Source organism: Carya illinoinensis, chromosome 1, assembly GCF_018687715.1.
Source record: "Carya illinoinensis cultivar Pawnee chromosome 1, C.illinoinensisPawnee_v1, whole genome shotgun sequence".
Classification (NCBI taxonomy): domain Eukaryota; kingdom Viridiplantae; phylum Streptophyta; class Magnoliopsida; order Fagales; family Juglandaceae; genus Carya; species Carya illinoinensis.
Window position 1 is genome coordinate 2,533,710 of NC_056752.1, and position 17,948 is coordinate 2,551,657.

General features: G+C 35.6%; 2 protein-coding genes and 1 pseudogene across 2 annotated transcripts; all 3 read left to right on the top strand.

Moving 5' to 3' along the window:
• Positions 1–2,457: 2,457 nt before the first annotated feature.
• On the top strand, positions 2,458–4,671 carry LOC122305640 (protein DETOXIFICATION 49-like). The gene is made up of 2 exons (XM_043118225.1): positions 2,458–2,973; positions 3,072–4,671. The coding sequence occupies exons 1-2, from the start codon at positions 2,839–2,841 to the stop codon at positions 4,485–4,487; spliced, it is 1,551 nt and encodes a 516-aa protein (XP_042974159.1). The 5' UTR covers positions 2,458–2,838; the 3' UTR covers positions 4,488–4,671.
• A 2,107-nt stretch (positions 4,672–6,778) lies between these two features.
• Positions 6,779–7,640, top strand: LOC122301473 (calmodulin-like protein 30). The gene has a single exon (XM_043112855.1). The coding sequence runs from the start codon at positions 6,912–6,914 to the stop codon at positions 7,473–7,475; it is 564 nt and encodes a 187-aa protein (XP_042968789.1). The 5' UTR covers positions 6,779–6,911; the 3' UTR covers positions 7,476–7,640.
• Positions 7,641–11,427: 3,787 nt separating this feature from the next.
• LOC122293908 lies at positions 11,428–11,542 on the top strand (annotated as a pseudogene).
• Positions 11,543–17,948: the final 6,406 nt, after the last annotated feature.

A 17,948-nucleotide genomic window follows, 5' to 3' on the forward strand; every position in this document is an offset into this window, starting at 1 on the left:
GGCGTACCGCTAGTTAAAAATGCTTTTAGATATTTTTTTTGTTCAATTTTTTTTTATAGATTTTTTAACATACTTAATTATTAAGAAAAATTTTAAAAAAAATCAATTTTACTAATATTCACTTTCTTAATTATTAATTATTAAGTAAAAAAAATAAAAAAAGACATAAAATGCACGAGCGGTAAAATTGAAGAGGCAAACTCATGGATTCAATTAGCATTTTTCTTGAGCCTTTTGCATTTCTTCTCTGAAATTCTAGACCTTCTTCTTATAAAACAGTATTCTTTGGTTTATTCAAAATAGGATACCTTTTTAAAAAGGAAAAATCTATTTATCATCCTCACACTTCACACACTACACTTATTTTTATTTTTTTTTTCATTTTTTCTATAATAAATATGTAGTGTGTGGATGATAAATAAAATAATTTAATTAGTTTAATAAGAATAAAATAAAATAAAAAATAAAAAATAATATTTTAATATATAAAGTGTGGTGTGGGATGATATGTAGCATTTCTCTTTTAAAAATGTCTATTGCATTTCTTTTATTTTTCTCAAAGAGTATCTATTAGAAAACTACAGTAAAAATTTGGGCGCTGTGCAGAGCTCCTAACAAGTTCAAATCTCAAAGTTGATATCCCGATAATTTGGAGAAGGTTATTGACTTTGAATCTTCAGAATGTGATAATAAGGGCACGAAAAAATCAAACCAGCAAAAGACTCTTGGTGTTGCATATTTTCTTTTATTTAAAATAAGTTATTCTTTTATCAAGTCGGTGTGTAGATTATATTATCCACGTCTCATAAATAGTAAGGTTTAATTTATAATATTTAAATTTTAAAATTTATTTTCTAAATCAAGTTATTTCATTTAAATACTTAAATAGGTTAGCATAAAAATAAAATTTTTCATTTTCAATTATGGTTTGCGTTGTTCCATAAGTTCGAGAACTCGTATCCCTGCATGCCACGTATGTATGTACTTTTTAAGAGAAAAAGATATGGCGTTGGTGGCTTGGCTGTATTGCCATTTGCCCTAGACTCGTAAGTCGTATCCCCACAGAAGAGAGAGAGAGAGAGAGAGAGAGAGTGGCTCGGCTAGCTGTGTTGCCATTAGTTTCAGCCATGTATATCTTGAAAAAGGTTCATAGGAAGAGCGCTCTTCCTTTTCCTCGTGCACTCATATTATTAATCACCAAAGTAAAACCGTAGGCCCTTGGAGTATGAATGCTCATTGCTTACATCATGCAAAGGGTCATAAAAAGTAGTCGGAGAAGAAGTTAGTTTTGAATTGCCCTTTCCGGTCAAAAGTATTGTTTGAACTCACCATATATATATATATATATAGGGACTTGATCATGTAATAAGCCATTAATAAATGGGTTAGCTGGGTAAAACTTTTCCCCTGATCACCCGGTTCGGTTCTCACTTGGGCGGGGAGGACTCTTTCTTCCCCTCCATTTTTTTTGTCCTTGCGCCAACCCTAGTCCGCTTATTGAACTGGCGGGCGGCTTCTTGACCCTATCTATTACGTAGTTTTATATCATTCAATAATTTAAAAATAAATAATGATAATTATAGTCGTGAGTATGTAAGCACTATATAATTTATTTAAAAAAAATGAATAAATATGATATTCATATAAAAAGAAATTAATTAATTTTTAGCAGTAGCCATCCACTATTTTTCAAAGCGACTACTTATTATTTACGCACTCCATAATTATATATTACATTACCCATTACAAGAAAATCCGCTTTTTCCAAAGGAGGAGATTTGTGAAGAAAAGCATGTAAATTATTGGAAATGAGATAAAGAATTAGATGTCTCGAACGAGGCATAAATGCGTGTATGATGGCTCGCCAAGTCATGTTATTTTATAAGATGATAAGTCAACATATTATTTGCAGAAGAAGTCATTATATATTAAAAATAATTAACATATAAATATTTAAAAATTTTATAATCTAGTCTTGCTATTCATTATATTAATTTTTTACATGTCAGTGCTTCGCTTCTGGCTGCATTCGGGAAGAAAAATCACCAGCCACGTCTGAACAATTCTAAGATTCTATTTCCCAGCAAGACTAGATTCTAATAGAAATGAAGCGCTCCGTTTATTTAGCAATATGCTACAATGCCAGGTTTCATTACTATTTTGTGCATAAAGTTCTTCTGGACTTCATAAATATATAGCACGAATCACGCAACCCCTGAAAAGTTCAATGTCTGATACATTCTGCAGAACTCTGTACCTAATACAGCACACTGTTTATGGTATGGAACCCTGCATCTCTTCCTTGAAGGCACGTGGGTGAGTTGCAATGTCCACTAGCACACGTGCAGAACATTGATACATAATCAAGACCCGACCCGACATCAAATGCACTGTTTTGGGCATTGGCACTGATTTTGTGATTTGTTGACAGCTTTACATGCTTTGGCATTTGCAGAGACTGCCACCAACTGTTTGAAGTCCTTCCCAGAAAATGACGACAACCCGCATGGCCACCTCTGTATCTTGCCCAAATCGTCTTCGATCTCTTCACCAGTATAAACTTAACCAACCCACAGAGAGAGAGAGAGAGAGAGAGAGAAGGGACTTGAAACTCTGAAACTATCTAAACGTCTGAGATAGAGTAGCACTGTAGCAGGGAGATTGTGAAAGGGAGGGGAGTCCCAACTTTATTTCCTGAAAAAATCTCCTCTTCTTCGAGTTTGCTTGTCATCTTCTCAAAATTTTTTTTCACGTTCCTTTGCTGTCCAGTAAGCAAATATAATCTCAAACATAGTTTTATCAACAACAATTTGGAGTGGAAATTGTTGCGTTTCGAAGATGTACCAGGATGCGCCTTTAGCCCCATTATTATCTTACTACGATTCTTCGAAGTTGGAAGGATGCGCAGAAAATGATGCATCATTAGGTGTCGATGAACAAAATTCTCAACACTTCCGACTCAGTCTTTCAGAGGTTAGTTTTGTGACGCCAGCCGTCTTGTAGTTTTCTCTGATGTTCTCTATACCCTAGCATTCATATTGTTTTAATCTTGAATCTGTCTCGCTGATCAGGTCGCTGAAGAGATCAAACAGCTATACATCATAGCCATTCCAATGATAATCACAGGCCTCTTCATCTACGGTAAATCTGTAATATCAATGTTCTTCATGGGGAAATTAGGGAAGGAGGCATTAGCTGGTGGCTCTCTCGCAATCAGCGTAGCTAACATCTCCGGTTACTCTGTCATTTCCGGCCTAGCGCTGGGCATGGAAGGGATATCTTCCCAAGCCTGCGGGGCCAAGCAATGGCCTCTCATGGCTCATACCCTCCAGCGCACAATCATTATGCTCAGTTTAGTCTGCATGCCCATTTCATTATTGTGGCTGAACTTTGAACCCATCCTTGTCTTCTGTGGCCAAAACCCGACCATTTCATCCATTGCCAGTACCTATCTCGCATTTTCTCTCCCAGACCTCCTCTTCCAGTCCCTCATCAACCCTCTCAAAATCTACCTCAGAACCCAAAATATAACACTCCCTCTCATGCTTAGCGCCGCTTTCTCTCTCACTCTTCACGCACCAATTAACTTTTTCATCGTCCATAATCTTAATCTCGGCATCCGGAGCATTGCCTTGGCCGGCGCCTTAACAGACCTAAATCTCCTTGTCATGCTTTTGCTTTACATACGCATTTCTGGTACTTGTAAGCAATCATGGCAAGGCTGGTCATGCCAATGCTTCAAGGATTGGAAACCAATTCTCGGCCAAGCCATCCCTAGTTGTATCTCCTTGTGCTTAGAGTGGTGGTGGTACGAGATAATTATACTACTTTCAGGGCTCCTCGCAAACGCCACCGAGGCAGTGGCCACCATGGGAATTCTTATACAGGCAACTGCATTAGTTTACAACTTCCCAATTGCATTGAACCAAGCCGTGTCAACGCGGGTTGGCAATGAGCTAGGCGCAAACCGACCTAATAAAGCGAAGAAATCGTCCATTGTTGCACTCTCATTTGCCATTCTCACCGGCCTCAAGGCCATGCTGTTCATGATGACCATGAGAAACGCTTGGGGTAGGATTTTCACCACCGATGAAGAGATACTGTCATTGACGGCGGTGGCAATGCAGGTGGTGGGACTCTGTGAACTCGGGAACTGCCCGCAGACCACAGTTTGTGGGGTGCTGAGGGGCAGTGCAAGGCCAAGTTTGGGAGCAAACATCAACCTGGTGTCTTTCTACGGCTTCGGATTGCCGGTGGCAATTTTCATGGGCTTCGTGATGGACATGGGATTGTTAGGCCTTTGGTTCGGCTTGCTAGCTGCCCAGGCTGTGTGTGCTGCTGTAATGGTGGTTGTGTTGATGAGAACAGATTGGCCACTACAAGTAGACAGAGCCAAAGAACTCACTGGTACTTGTGTGGTGGAAGCACGTAGTCATAATGAAGGTGATCACCTTAACGGCTTACTATCAGTCGTGCTCTTAAATTAGGATTAGCGCTCAAAGGTTCACAGTAAATTAAGTTATAGACCATAGGCCGATTGAAGAGAGAGAGAGAGAGAGCTCATATATAGTTGGTCCTTTTTTTTTAGTCGTGTGTTTACTGATCCCCAGCACTTAAGAGTTTTGTAAATTTGAAGTTCCTTTAATTTGAATGAGTTTTATATAATTACGACATGAAGGCGTTGCTCAGTTCATTCGCTTCTCCTAATTTAGCATGAATCATATGCAATTTCTGTGGGAAATTAGTGTAGTTTTAGTTTCTTAATGCTAATTAGCTTATAATTAGGTCCTTTCGAGACGTTTCTGCTATATATTGTACGTAGTACCATCACTTCGATCAATATGTACGTGTATCGGAATCTGGTAATTTGAAGTTCTAGCTAGAAAAGGAATATTAATGCATGCATCGAATTAAGTTGCTAGAAGTTTTTTCATGGCCGGCTGCATGTATTTCCGGTCAAGGAATATGGGATAACTTGAATTTTCCATTTATATTATTTGTATTGATTACCTCATGCAAGTAGTTTTTTCCTTAATGGAAATTGATATATATATTATATGGAAAACTTAAAATGGTTCTTATATATTTGGAATAGGTTATGTTTTTAAAGGTGATCAATTTCCTATTGAAATTTCATATAATTAAGTTCCGTGATCAAACTTTATTTATCCTGCGAAGAGTGAGATCTAGACATGATCAAGATCACCAAAATGAGACTTTTTTTTTTTTTTTTTATTAATGTACCAAACATGGTACTGATGTGAATTAAGTCTGCCATGTTATCTTACATTAAACGTATTGAAGTTTTGTCGTTTTTATAAATATATTAATGATATGTTTGGTGTGTATACTACAAAACTGTAAGCTGATTACCCAACTCCTTTCGAATCTTAATATATAATTATATCACTTATAAAGTTATTATGTCGGTTTTTGCATGCGGCGACCAACGTGGCCGTGGACGAATCCAAGGGGGACCCACAGGGAGCCTCGGTCACCCCACAAGGATTTTGCAGTTCTTCTAATACGATGGTTAGTTTTCCTCAACAGTAGTACTGTACTACGTTTTAGTGAGACACCATGCAACGTCTTGTGTTTTTGCTTGTATATATATAATATAGAGACACATGTTATAGAACTGGTTACATCATTATAAAGGATTTATTTCTTTATTTTTTGTTTCCGTTATGTTGAAAAATCTTAGAGAAATTCACATTTCCAAACTGAATATTTCTAATTAATTTAAACTGTCGATACGTACTATAATAACTGTCTTCTGATAAAATGAGAAGTTTATCTATATAAAATGATCACCAGGACGATCTTACAACACAAGAGTCTTTCTGCATGCATGCATTGGTGGGAGAGTCGGAGAAATATTAGTTGAATACGACAATTAAAATTAGTTGCGGTCGAAATAAAAGAGGCGAGTGAATTAACTATTAGTTAAGAAAGTGCATTAATCATCGTGCAAATTATGTCCTTAGCTAACTTTGGTTGAGATCGATATTGTTGAAAAGATCAAGAAGACGAAGAAGAAGAAATGCAAATGTTGGTCAGCAATGGTGATTGCAAGGCATAAATAATTTTAAGGACATGGATCTTGTGATAGAGTGGAAGTACGTTCTGACTGCCCGGCCCAGCCCGGCCCATCTTGAAATCGAAACAATTTAATAATTAGCATATAATATTTTATAGATTTTATAGCAAAACTCATAGATTTAAGAGTATTAAGTAGTAATTTCCTAATATATGTATATATATATGTATAATATTTCTGCTTTATATATTCCAGGCGTGATGATCGAACATATATATTTTAAGCATATGGAATTTAGAAGGAGAATCAATGACACGCATCTCAACTTTTTAGAGAGAGAATTCCTTTTTCTTTACACAAACTTTATACCTTATCTCCATGTGATGAGCTTCATAGGCTTGGAATCGAATTTTTTCAACTTTATACCTTATCTCCATGTGATCCTTGTTTGGTTAGCCAAAACCAAAAATTTCATCTCATCTCATCTCATCTCATCTCATCATTACACATTTTTCAAATTCCAATACAAAATATAATAAACAATCTAACTTTTTCAAATCCCAATACAAAATTAATATTCAAAAATTATATTATAATAATATTTTATTTATTACTATTTAAAACATCTTATCTTATCTCATCTCATCTCATCTATGTAACCAAGCGACGTTTCATGCTTGTCCACTCCTTTAAGATTAGAACGAGAAAGAGAATAATTCATATTAAGTTCTCCCTTAAACTTAATTGATCTTCTTTGAAAGATGAAACCACGAATGTAAAGCCTACATGATATATGTATAAATATATATATATATATATATATACGCGCATGCAGCAACAGTAGTACTACAACGTGCAGCACCATTAAAGAATGTCGAACTTGAGTTTTCTCAATTTCCAGTATGGAATTTCAATCAAGCCCCCATCAAAACCAGTCCAGTCGAGCATCTCCAAGGAGAGGCAATGCTCAAACACGTCGAAGTGTTTACAGCTAAACGTGGAGGAGATGAGACGGGTGTTCGATAAATTTGACTCCAACAAAGATGGGAAACTCTCGAAGGAGGAATATAAGTTAGCACAAAGGGTACTACTGGATGGAGGAATTCAAGTTCCTGAAACCGAGATGGCTAAGGAATTTCAGATGATCGATTCTGATGGAGACGGTTTCATTGATTTCAACGAGTTCATGGAGGTATTCAACATTGGAGGTGGGGTAAATGCATCTGACATTCAAAGTGCTTTTCGTGTGTATGATTTGGATGGGGATGGTAAAATAAGTGCTGAGGAATTGTTGCAGATTCTGAAAAAGTTAGGAGAGGTCTGCAGCCTTCAGGCTTGCAGGAAAATGGTGAAAGCAGTAGACACCGATGGGGATGGTTTTGTTGATATAAATGAATTTATGAGCATGATGGCAGGCATCAAGAAACGGCCATGATTGTTTTCACTTTGAACTTTCTAGGAGTACTTGAGCATGTCATGTGGATGTGTTAGCTTTTCATAATCTGATCAATAGGATTAATTGAAATGAGATGATCAAGTAAGATAATAAAAATGCTTATGTATCTGAATGGGATCCATTAATTTCTATTATTGTGCTTAATTTCCTTGTTCATGTGTGTGTGTGTGTGTGTGTGTGTGTGTGTGTATTTTGAAACCTCAATTTGTGATGTGTTTATTAATGAACCTGGATAAGCATATAGCTAGCTAGTAGGTTTTGTCTTAAGAACATGATAGCATTCAAGTTTCTAGAGTACAAGGGAAATAGTTTGATCATGTCTTCATTTAAATAATGAATAATAATTAATCAATATCTTTTTTAAGTTTCTTATTCATATATATGCCCCATTAATTAGTTTCGAACCAATAGTAGAAATAAGAAAAGGGAAAAATATACTCATCGCCCTCTAATTAGATCACATTTTATAATGTGCCTCAGAAAATATTAAAACTTACATATTATTTGCACAATGTAGTGCCTGATCTCCCAACTGTGACATGAGTTCTTTTTTTTTTTTTTTTAATACCTGGGGAGGCGGATTTGATCCTTGATCGGTTCTCTTTGTGAGAAATTAAAGTGTTGCCCATTGATCCAAATGACCTTAATTATGACATGAGTTAGAATGGATGAAAAAGTAGGTGAAAATTAAGATAAGTGATTTGGGCTAACGAATGGTGCAAATGTTGCGTCATTTATAAGTTTTGATAATTCTAAGTTCACATTACAAAAATTGTGTATTAATTAAAGAATAATTCTACTTATTATCCATACACACCACACACCATACATATTTTAATTTTTTTTTTAATTTTTCCTATAAAAAATGTGGTGTATAGATGATAAATGGAACAAGTCAATTAGTTTAACAAGAATAAAATAAAAATAATAAAAATAAAAAATAATATTAAAATACGTAAAATATGTAGTATGGGATGATGAGTAGCATCCCTCCTACAACATAAGGACATATATACTAATTAATTGAACTACAACTCAATCGATCCTACTAATTGCATTGAAGTGATAATTACAAGTTTTAGCTTACACTTAGATAACTTAAACAATCGTTTCCTAATAGCTTACCATTGATAGAGGCAAGAACGGTACTTTCCAAAGATATACATACACTTGGGCCCCAAATTTGAAACGTATGTAGCAAAGGAAGGCTTGAAACTTATTAAAGAAAGACCTAATATTTGGTGATCATGTCCATGTGAACCCCAAGGACAAAGATCCACTACAATTATCTACTTGCAATTATGTACTTTCTACCATGAACAATACTGAATCCAACCGGATGGGGAACCGCCGTGCATTTTTTTCTCTTTTTCTTCTCTCCATCTGACTCCTTCTCTCCAAACTTCTCCTTCATCCTCCCCTTTCTTATGGAGGTTAGGCAAAGTCTGCTTTACCGTAAAAACTTGATGGGTTAGGCAAAGTGTACAGAACCGTCTATGAGTATTAGTTCTAGCAATACATTCTCTCTCTCTCTCTCTCTCTCTCTCTCTCTCTCTCTCTCTCTCTCTCTATATATATATATATATATATTGAAAAATTTTGCTTTGTGAGTTTGATTAAGACTGAAGAAAATTCAAAGCTTTTCACTTTTTCTTTCTTTTCTTGGATGCAAGATTTTGTCGAACAACCCATGAAAATTTTCAGCTCAAACGCAAAACTCAAAAGGTGAACATATCGATTTATTTGTGCAAATTCTTCAAAATTTTACTCCATACCCAGATTTCACACTCATAACCATCTAGGTATGGAGTAAAATAGCATTTGGAAAGGGACTTGAGGTGCTAAATGTTGTGGCGAGCGTGAAAAGGAAGAAGATTGAAAATTTAAGGAATCAGCATAGAAATGCATTTATTATCTCTCAGATCTACAGGTAGTCACTTGTTTGGACTTTAAAGAGTCAACATGGACTTTACCTAAACCCCCAAACGACTTTCACGAAACATCTTCTTCTTCACTGCTTTCCCTTCCCTGTTGGATCAGATACGGGGATGCTGAAGCACTTGTGACTCTGAAGCCATCCATCGACATTTCAAACTCATTGCCATGGAAACTCAATGCCGTTCCATGTCTGCCATTGGAAAGGTCTCAAAGAGTGCATAAATGGAAACGATGCTTTTGCTTATGCCTTTTTCTCTTTTTCATTTTGCTTTTTTGCCTTTTATTTTATTTATTTTTTTATTCCCAGTAGGCTCTTATGTATGACTGATTACCCCCCGCTTGGAGATCCTGGTTGTACCCAGCAGAACTGTTCTACAATTGGTGTGAAATTGACAATAAGTGGATTCCACGATATTTAATTCGTTCTTGGCTAGGCACTATAGACAATCTAACATTAAATACGGTAAGGTCCACATATTTTGCCTGTCTCTGCCCGATTATAGAAAGTGTTTATGGATAGAAGATTACAGAAAGTCCTAATCCAAATCTCAATTATGCAAATTATCTATATACTTGTTGAACATGATCTCATAAGGTTTCACATTGTAATTAATTATCATGTATATGAAAAGTGCAAAATAATTAAAGAAGTCTGATTCGTAAAAAAAAAAGAGGGAGTAAGAATAAGCATATCATGGATCAGGACTAATTGGATTCATCATTCATGATCATTGTCGTGCTTCTAGCAAGGCACCAGTCAATTTAATGACTATTGTGAAGAAAAAATAGGCTTCTCCAATAACAGATTAGGGCTTAGGATGCCCACCATGCACTGACCTTGCTCCCTCAAAAACATAATTTAAGATAAATATATATATATATATATATATAGCTTAGGATTGCTCTATATTTAAAAGCTTGAGATAATTCTTTGTCCTCAAATTGTGAGGCATTGATTGTTAACCAAACCTTTTCAGACAGTTCTAGCTCATCAACATCTCTACATTTATGCCACAATCAGGGCACAGATCAGCAAATTAAAGACCAACTCACTAGCATTGGTTTTTCTATATGTATCTTCAAAATTACATTTTTTGAAAATTGATTTTGCCTATCAAGAAAAACTCCTACATTGGATTATGCATCTTTGAACCAAATGATAATAAATATTATTATTTTATTTATTTTTTATTCTTTTCCTAAAATTATTTTTTTATATATATTTTTCAATTAGCACCCACTTTGTATTATCAATTTAATACAAATTTCATATATCAAAATTATCTTAATATAAATTATACAAAGTTGATTTTAATGGGTAGGAGAGAGAATAAATAGTAAAATAATGTTTAAAGAGTAAATAATATTTCTTCAAATTTGAAGAAATATTATTCATAACTATGCAAAAATTTGGAGATGCATAAGTCAATGTAGTTGAATTTAAATAGATATTATTCAAATTTAAAAATGAAGATGAAGATACATAAACCAATACTAGTGCTCATGATATCAGTAGCCTTGTGGTTGATACCTTTGATTTATCGCAAACTTTATTCAATTGATCTCAATCAAACTTGATCAACATAATTATCTTCTATGGTTGTCCCAATCCCTTTCTATGTTGGTGACCTATGAGTTGGTGGGCTTTATCGATGGTATTGAGCCAAGCCCACCTCATTTTCTTCCGACTCAAAGGATAATTAAGTCCCTTCCATTAATTCTGCATATGTCCTTAATTTGAAAAAAAACTAATAATTTATTTTAAGCTGGGCTTGATGCTACACCCACGTAAGGCGTGTTGGCCACTGTGTGTGGTCTCTATACATCTAGGCAAGTCTAGACAACTCTGGCTACTTGGTTTGCATCTTAGTCTAGATCTCGTGTAGCAGACTTGAAAAGGCAACTCCAAGCATTTAGACATGAGTCCAAACCATGCACCTCCTGTCTCCAACTTGCCATCCAATATGCAGATCAACAAGCTGCTGTGGGAAGAGCAGTTAATGATGAAGATATGATTAACTATATTGTTAATGGTCTTCATCTCTTTTATACCCCATTTATTACCTCATTATCTTTGGCCACCCAAGACCATCTAATGAGTTTTGAATAATTTCAAGCATAACTCCTCAACTTTGAAACTTTACTAAAATCCCACAATCGATCTTTGCTTCTTAACTCAAACTCTCTTGCTATGTTCTCCAACAAACCAAGAAAATCATTTCCTCTTTGCAAGATCAAAACTCAAACCTCTACCAAGAACTTTTATCCTTGATATTAGCAAAATTGACCCTCCTCCAATACCACCAACCAGAACTCTAGGTCTAAAAATACTACTGTTTCACTCCACAAAATAGACTTCCTTGCCAAATTTGTGGAAAAACTAGTCGTCAAGTTTTAAATTGTTATCACCTAATGGGCTTTTCCGAACAAGGACACCACCAATCCTTCCAGCTAGTTGCATTGATTACCAAAACCAATATGGCCTCCAATGAAGATACTGATAAACCTTGGTTTGTAGATAGTGCAGCCAATAATCACATAACTTCCTAGCTTGAAAATCTCTTACTCAACCAACCATTTTATGAAACTGAGGCAGTTACTGTTGGGAATGGGTCAAATATGCCCATTTCTAATATGGGTTCCAACTTCTATCCTCACTAATTGTTCTTTTTTGCACTTATATAACATACTTCATTGTCCATAAGCTTATGCTAATTTGTTGTCTATTAAAAAATTTTGTGCTGATAACCATTGTCGTTTTATACTCACTGCTTATAATTTCTTTATGAAGGACAACCACATACAAAGAATCCTTTTACAAGGCAAGAGTGAATATGGATTGTATCTCATGCATCTCAAACAATTGCTTATCAATAAAGCCCACCCACCTGTAGCTTTTCTTGGTGTCAAACCTCCCTTCCCAATTGGCACACTAGACTCAAGCATCCTTCTAAGAATATTGTTAATCACATAGTCTAGGAATTTCAACTACCAGTCAGTACTATAGGCTCTCCTCATCTATGCGAAGCTTGTCAATTATCTAAGAATAAGATATTACCTTTTACTAAAAGTTCTCAGAAGACCTTCTCCTCTTGACCTAATACATCCTCATGATGTTTGGTCTTCGCCTATAAAATATGTTGATTGATTTCAATATTATGTAATCTTCGTGGATGATTACTCAAGATTCACATGATTCTTTCCCCTATCTCCCACAAGATCAAAAGCTTCCAATCTATTTTTTTTAAGAGAGAAAGGGGGGGGGGGGGGGGGGGGGTGAATTCACCTTCCTTCTATTCAAATGGTTTCTCACCACACACAGCGTTCATCATCGCATTTCATGTCCTCATATAGCCCAACAAAATGGACTAGTTGAAACAAAGCATCTCCACATTGTGAAAACATGTTTAGCTCTTCTTTCCACCTCTTACCTACCAAAAAAAACTTTGGACATATGCCTTCTCAACCCCTGTTTACCTCATAAATCGTCTTCCCACTCCAGTTCTTCAACTCTCTCCTTCTTACATCAAATTATTTCACAAATTCTCTAATTATCGTTCATTCAAAACATTTAGTTGTGCTTGTTTTCCTTACCTCACACCATACAATCAACACAAGCTAGAGTTTCGAACTAAGAAATGCATTTTTTTGTCATCCCTATAACCCTCATGGATACCACTCTCTTGCTCCCACAACAAACAAGATATACATATGCTAGCTCTCACATTTGATGGATAATGTTTCCTAGGAAGGGATATTTTCACATCTACTTCCTTGCTGCCCTCCAAGGATTCTACTCATGTAATGGTTTATCTGCAATTTCTTTGCCCTCTCTACTTTCCACTACTATTAATGACATTAGTCCTCCATCTAAATCAACTCCCCTTACTTCCTCATCACCTAACACCTCACACACAAACATTGATCCTTCCTCCTCAAGGGTGAAACCAGCAATTTTTATGAGGGGGCTAAATTTTCTATCATGTGACACATTTATGTAAAATAAAAATAGATTAAAAAAATCATAAAAACATAACTACATATAAAGTTATATCTCAATAATTTGCTACATACACATAGAAATAAGATTCCAAAAACATAACTTAATATATGTCTCAGATTTCTAACAATAATGTTTTATGGAATAATATTTATGCATTATTATTTTTGTAATAAAATATTTAGAATTTATTTTGTTCATAGAAACTATCAAGTGAACTTATAGAAGGTCATATTTCATTTTAGTATGTAAAATAGCTTATCAAGTTTCATTAAGGATTTAGATATTTTTGTATCACATTAAGCATGTAATGCTATAATTTAGACATTAAATAAAGTTTTCTTGCTCAATGAATTCTGGAGAATAAAACATCTCAACCATTTTTCATATAAATCATCAACCTTAAAAATGAGTTTTCTTGTATTTTTGGATTCCATATTAAGAAGCTTAATATTGTATAAAAAAACTTTAAGATTTATATTAATAAGCTTGTTATTTCTACTAAACTTAGTTTTAATTTAATTTTGGCAAGGCTAAATCCTTGAAAATAGATAATATATATAAATTATACAAAACTTTGGGACTATGAGAAATAAAATTGGAGACAAACATTTCTAGATATATTGAAATTTTAAAATTTTTTTTGAGAGAATATAGGGATTATAAATTTTTTGGGAGGCCATTTTCTATATTTAGAAAAGTATGAATAAAATTTAAGTATGAATAAAATTTAGGGGGTATTTTGAATTTTCAAAAAATCTTGAGGGGCCAAAAGTTAATGTCGCTCTGATTTTGTTCCTCCTCACCTTTTCAACCAACCTCCCTTACATCCTTTACCACCCCTCCTTCCAATTTACCCCAACCTTGTCACTACATGACCACAAGATCCAAAACAAATACATCTCATCCAAAATCATTTCCAAATTACCACCACTATTACTCTACAAAAGATCACATTCAAGCATTTCATACAACCCTTATGCCCTTTGAACCTAAAACCTTCAACCAAGTTGCCAAGTCTTTAGAATGGTAGGAAGCCATGACCAAATAATTCAATCCCCTCCAAGCCAATCAAACATGGACACCATGTCCACGACCCAGTAATCAAAGTTTCATTCATTGCAAATGGGTGCTTAAGGCTAAATAGAAGTTCGATGGACCCACTTGACAAGTATAAAGTACACCTTATAGCTAAAGGCTTTTATCAAATGGATGATATTGACAACACCAAGACCTTAAGCCCAATAGTCAAACCAGCAACCATAAGAGTGGTCCTTGCCATGGCAAAAAGCTGTGGGGCCTTTATAGTATTACACCTTGATAAGACTTGAGATTATCTACTCCATCAATCAACGGTCTGTTTCTACACTTCCTCACTATATCTCACTAGACACCAACCAAAAGGGTCTTACGTTATCTCAAATAGACAATTAATCATGGATTGAATTTCATCAAAGGTTCTCTTGCACTCACATCCTTTTGTAACTTGAATTGTGCTGGTTCTGTAGATGATGAAAGACCAATTAGTGGTTTTGGCATTTATCTTCGTCCTTGTCTCATTTTTTTTTTTAGTGTTAAGAAGCAACCATTTGTCTCACGCAGTAGTACTAGAGCAAAATATAGGTCCTTAGCTCTTGCAACAACTTAACTGTATTGGTTGAGAATACTCATTCGAGACTTGTGAATTTTTCTTACTTTAGACCCAACAGTTTAATGCGACAAATCAAAATGGGAACCATCTCACTTGCCTCTAACCCAATATTCCATGCAGCTTGGGCCAAACATATTGAAGTGGATTTTCACTTCCACTTCCACTTCATTAGAGAAAAATTATTGAATAAGCTAGGATATTTAGCTCAGACATATCTCCTCTGCAGATCAACATGATGATATTTTCACCAAGGGACTTACCACTACTCGTTTTCGCCGCTTTCATGACAAGCTAATGATTTGTTGGCTCCCCATTAGCTTGCGCCCCCCGGGGGGGGGGGGGTGTTCGCGAGACCTCTTTAAACAATTCCAGCTGATCAACATCTTTACATTTATGTCTGAATCAAGCCACAAATTTGCAAATTAAAGATCAGCTTATTGATTCTATAGTTACTAAGCAAATAACATTATGTACTTTATTTTTCCATATTTATCTTATCATGTACTATATAGATTCATCCTTTATGATGCAATCTCTGAATTTTAGGCTATAATTTATCTTATTTCTTGTATTTAAGTAGGGTTGTTCATCTGAGTTGGGTTTTTTCCCAGCCCGATAATTGCATGGCAAAACCTAGTACTCGGGTTTAAAAAAGAAACTCATATCAAAATGAATGGCGGCATTTTTGTGCTAATACGCAAAACGAAACTCTTCTTGAATTCACTCTTCAGATCTCTCTCTCTCTCTCTCTCTCTCTCTCTCTCTCTCTCTCTCTCTCTCTCTCTCTCTCTCTCTCTCTCGTCGAAACCCTAGCCTCTTCTATCGATCAAAGCTCCGTTGGTCATGTCTTCGTCTTCATCGCTCTCTGTCGCTCTGTCATCTCTCTCTCTCTCTCTCTCTCTCTCTCTCTCTCTCTCTCTCTCTCTCTCTCTCTCCGAAACCCTAGCCTCTTCTATCGATCAAAGCTCCGTTGGTCATGTCTTCGTCTTCATCGCTCTCTGTCACTCTGTCATCTCTCTCTCTCTCTCTCTCTCTCTCTCTCTCTCTCTCTCTCTCTCTCTCTCTCTCTCTCTCTCTCTCTCTCTCTCCGAAACCCTAGCCTCTTCTATCGATCAAAGCTCCGTTGGTCATGTCTTCGTCTTCATCGCTCTCTGTCGCTCTGTCATCTTCATCTCTCTCTCTCTCTCTCTCTCTCTCTCTCTCTCTCTCTCTCTCTCTCACATCAAGGTCCTAGTCCACGAGCAGGTGAGGGAAATTTTGGTATTTCATGATGTGCTTCTGTCATGAGTTTTGAGTTTTGTGATGGGTTCTCTTTGCTTTTGTGTCTCTTCGATGTGAACATATTAATTTTAGTTTATCTATTGTGTTTTGTTTATTGGGGTTTCTTACGCCTTTCTCTTTAATGGGATTTTTCTTGCGTTATGGCCTTTCATGGAAGTAGGTGATGGGAGGGCAAGGAACAAAGAAGATACGAAATGGAAAAAGACTAAAGTGGATTTGTCGAGTTAGGGTAGATCAGGGTTGAACTGTTAAGTGATAACTCAAAATGTAGCATATGGTGAGTGAATTGGGTCTCTCTCTCTCTCTCTCTCTCTCTCTCTCTCTCTCTCTCTCTCTCTCTCTCTCTCTCTCTCTCTCTCTCATCTCTCTCTCTCTCTCTCTCTCTCTCTCTCTCTCTCTCTCTCTCTCTCTCTCGCCGAAACCCTAGCCTTCCTCTGTCGAGTGTCGAAACCCTACTACTCTTAGATCTAAGACTTGGTTTTGAGTTGTTTTTGCTTTTTTGTTCTAGATCTACTGATCTTAGATCTCATCCCATAATTCGCATTTATTTTCTATTTATTTGTAGATCTTAGAATCCTTGATGTGCTCTAATATATGGGTATTGTTATTCAGATTGGATTTAGGAGTTTCTTTCTAGATCTGGTGTGGAAAGTTTTGGCCTTTAAACAATGCATCAAAAAACATTAAAACCCTCTTATTGAATTGGAATAAATAAGGTTTAGAACGAGCTTGGGTGGAAAAAACAAACTGCAAAAGTAATAAAGCTAAGACAATGACAATCAAATTATACAGGGAATTTCCTTAACCTGAAAGGACCTAAGTATATTTGTCTGGTTGTCTATTGGATATATATATTAAAACGACAAAAAGCTCTTGCACCATCAGAGCATGAGAACCTTTTTCAATTTTTGGGCCTCAAAGTTTGGGAACCATTGGTACCAACCAATGTTGGTTGTTAGTTGTTTGTTACTAGTACAACAAGACACTTGTGAAAGATCACAACTTGAGGTTAAAGATGGTTTCTTTTCTCAAGATGTGAATTATTGACATTTTTTCCAAACTAAATACGCAAATCAAGGGGTTTTAGAAAAAGTGGGCGACCATAGAATTATCAAATATGTAATGTGAATGATGCAAGAGATTTCAACTAATACTGTGGAGATTTTAGCTAATACTATTGAGCCATAATGTGGACACAACTCTAATGAGATTGAGAAGAATAAATTTAAGGAAAGTAGAGAACTTGAGCAAGAGAGATTGAAGAAAATGGTCAGACTTTTCCTTTTTATGCTTAATTTCTTGTTGATGCTCTTGATGATTTGACTTGGGAAAGAATGCTCTTTTGAGATGAGAATGCCTTTGAAGCTGTTGAAGGATCCTCTTTTGAGTTAGTTTTTATTTTGTCCCCATCAAGTGCTAATTATGTATCATATCAGTTACAACTACTGTGTAATTATGCTCTTTTGAGTTAGTTTTTATTGTATAATTTGTTGACATTATTTCCTTTTGAATGAACATGAAGGTATGCTATAGGTAGTTGCTATAGCTTATAAAAAGACCATAGATATGTAATTTTCATGGG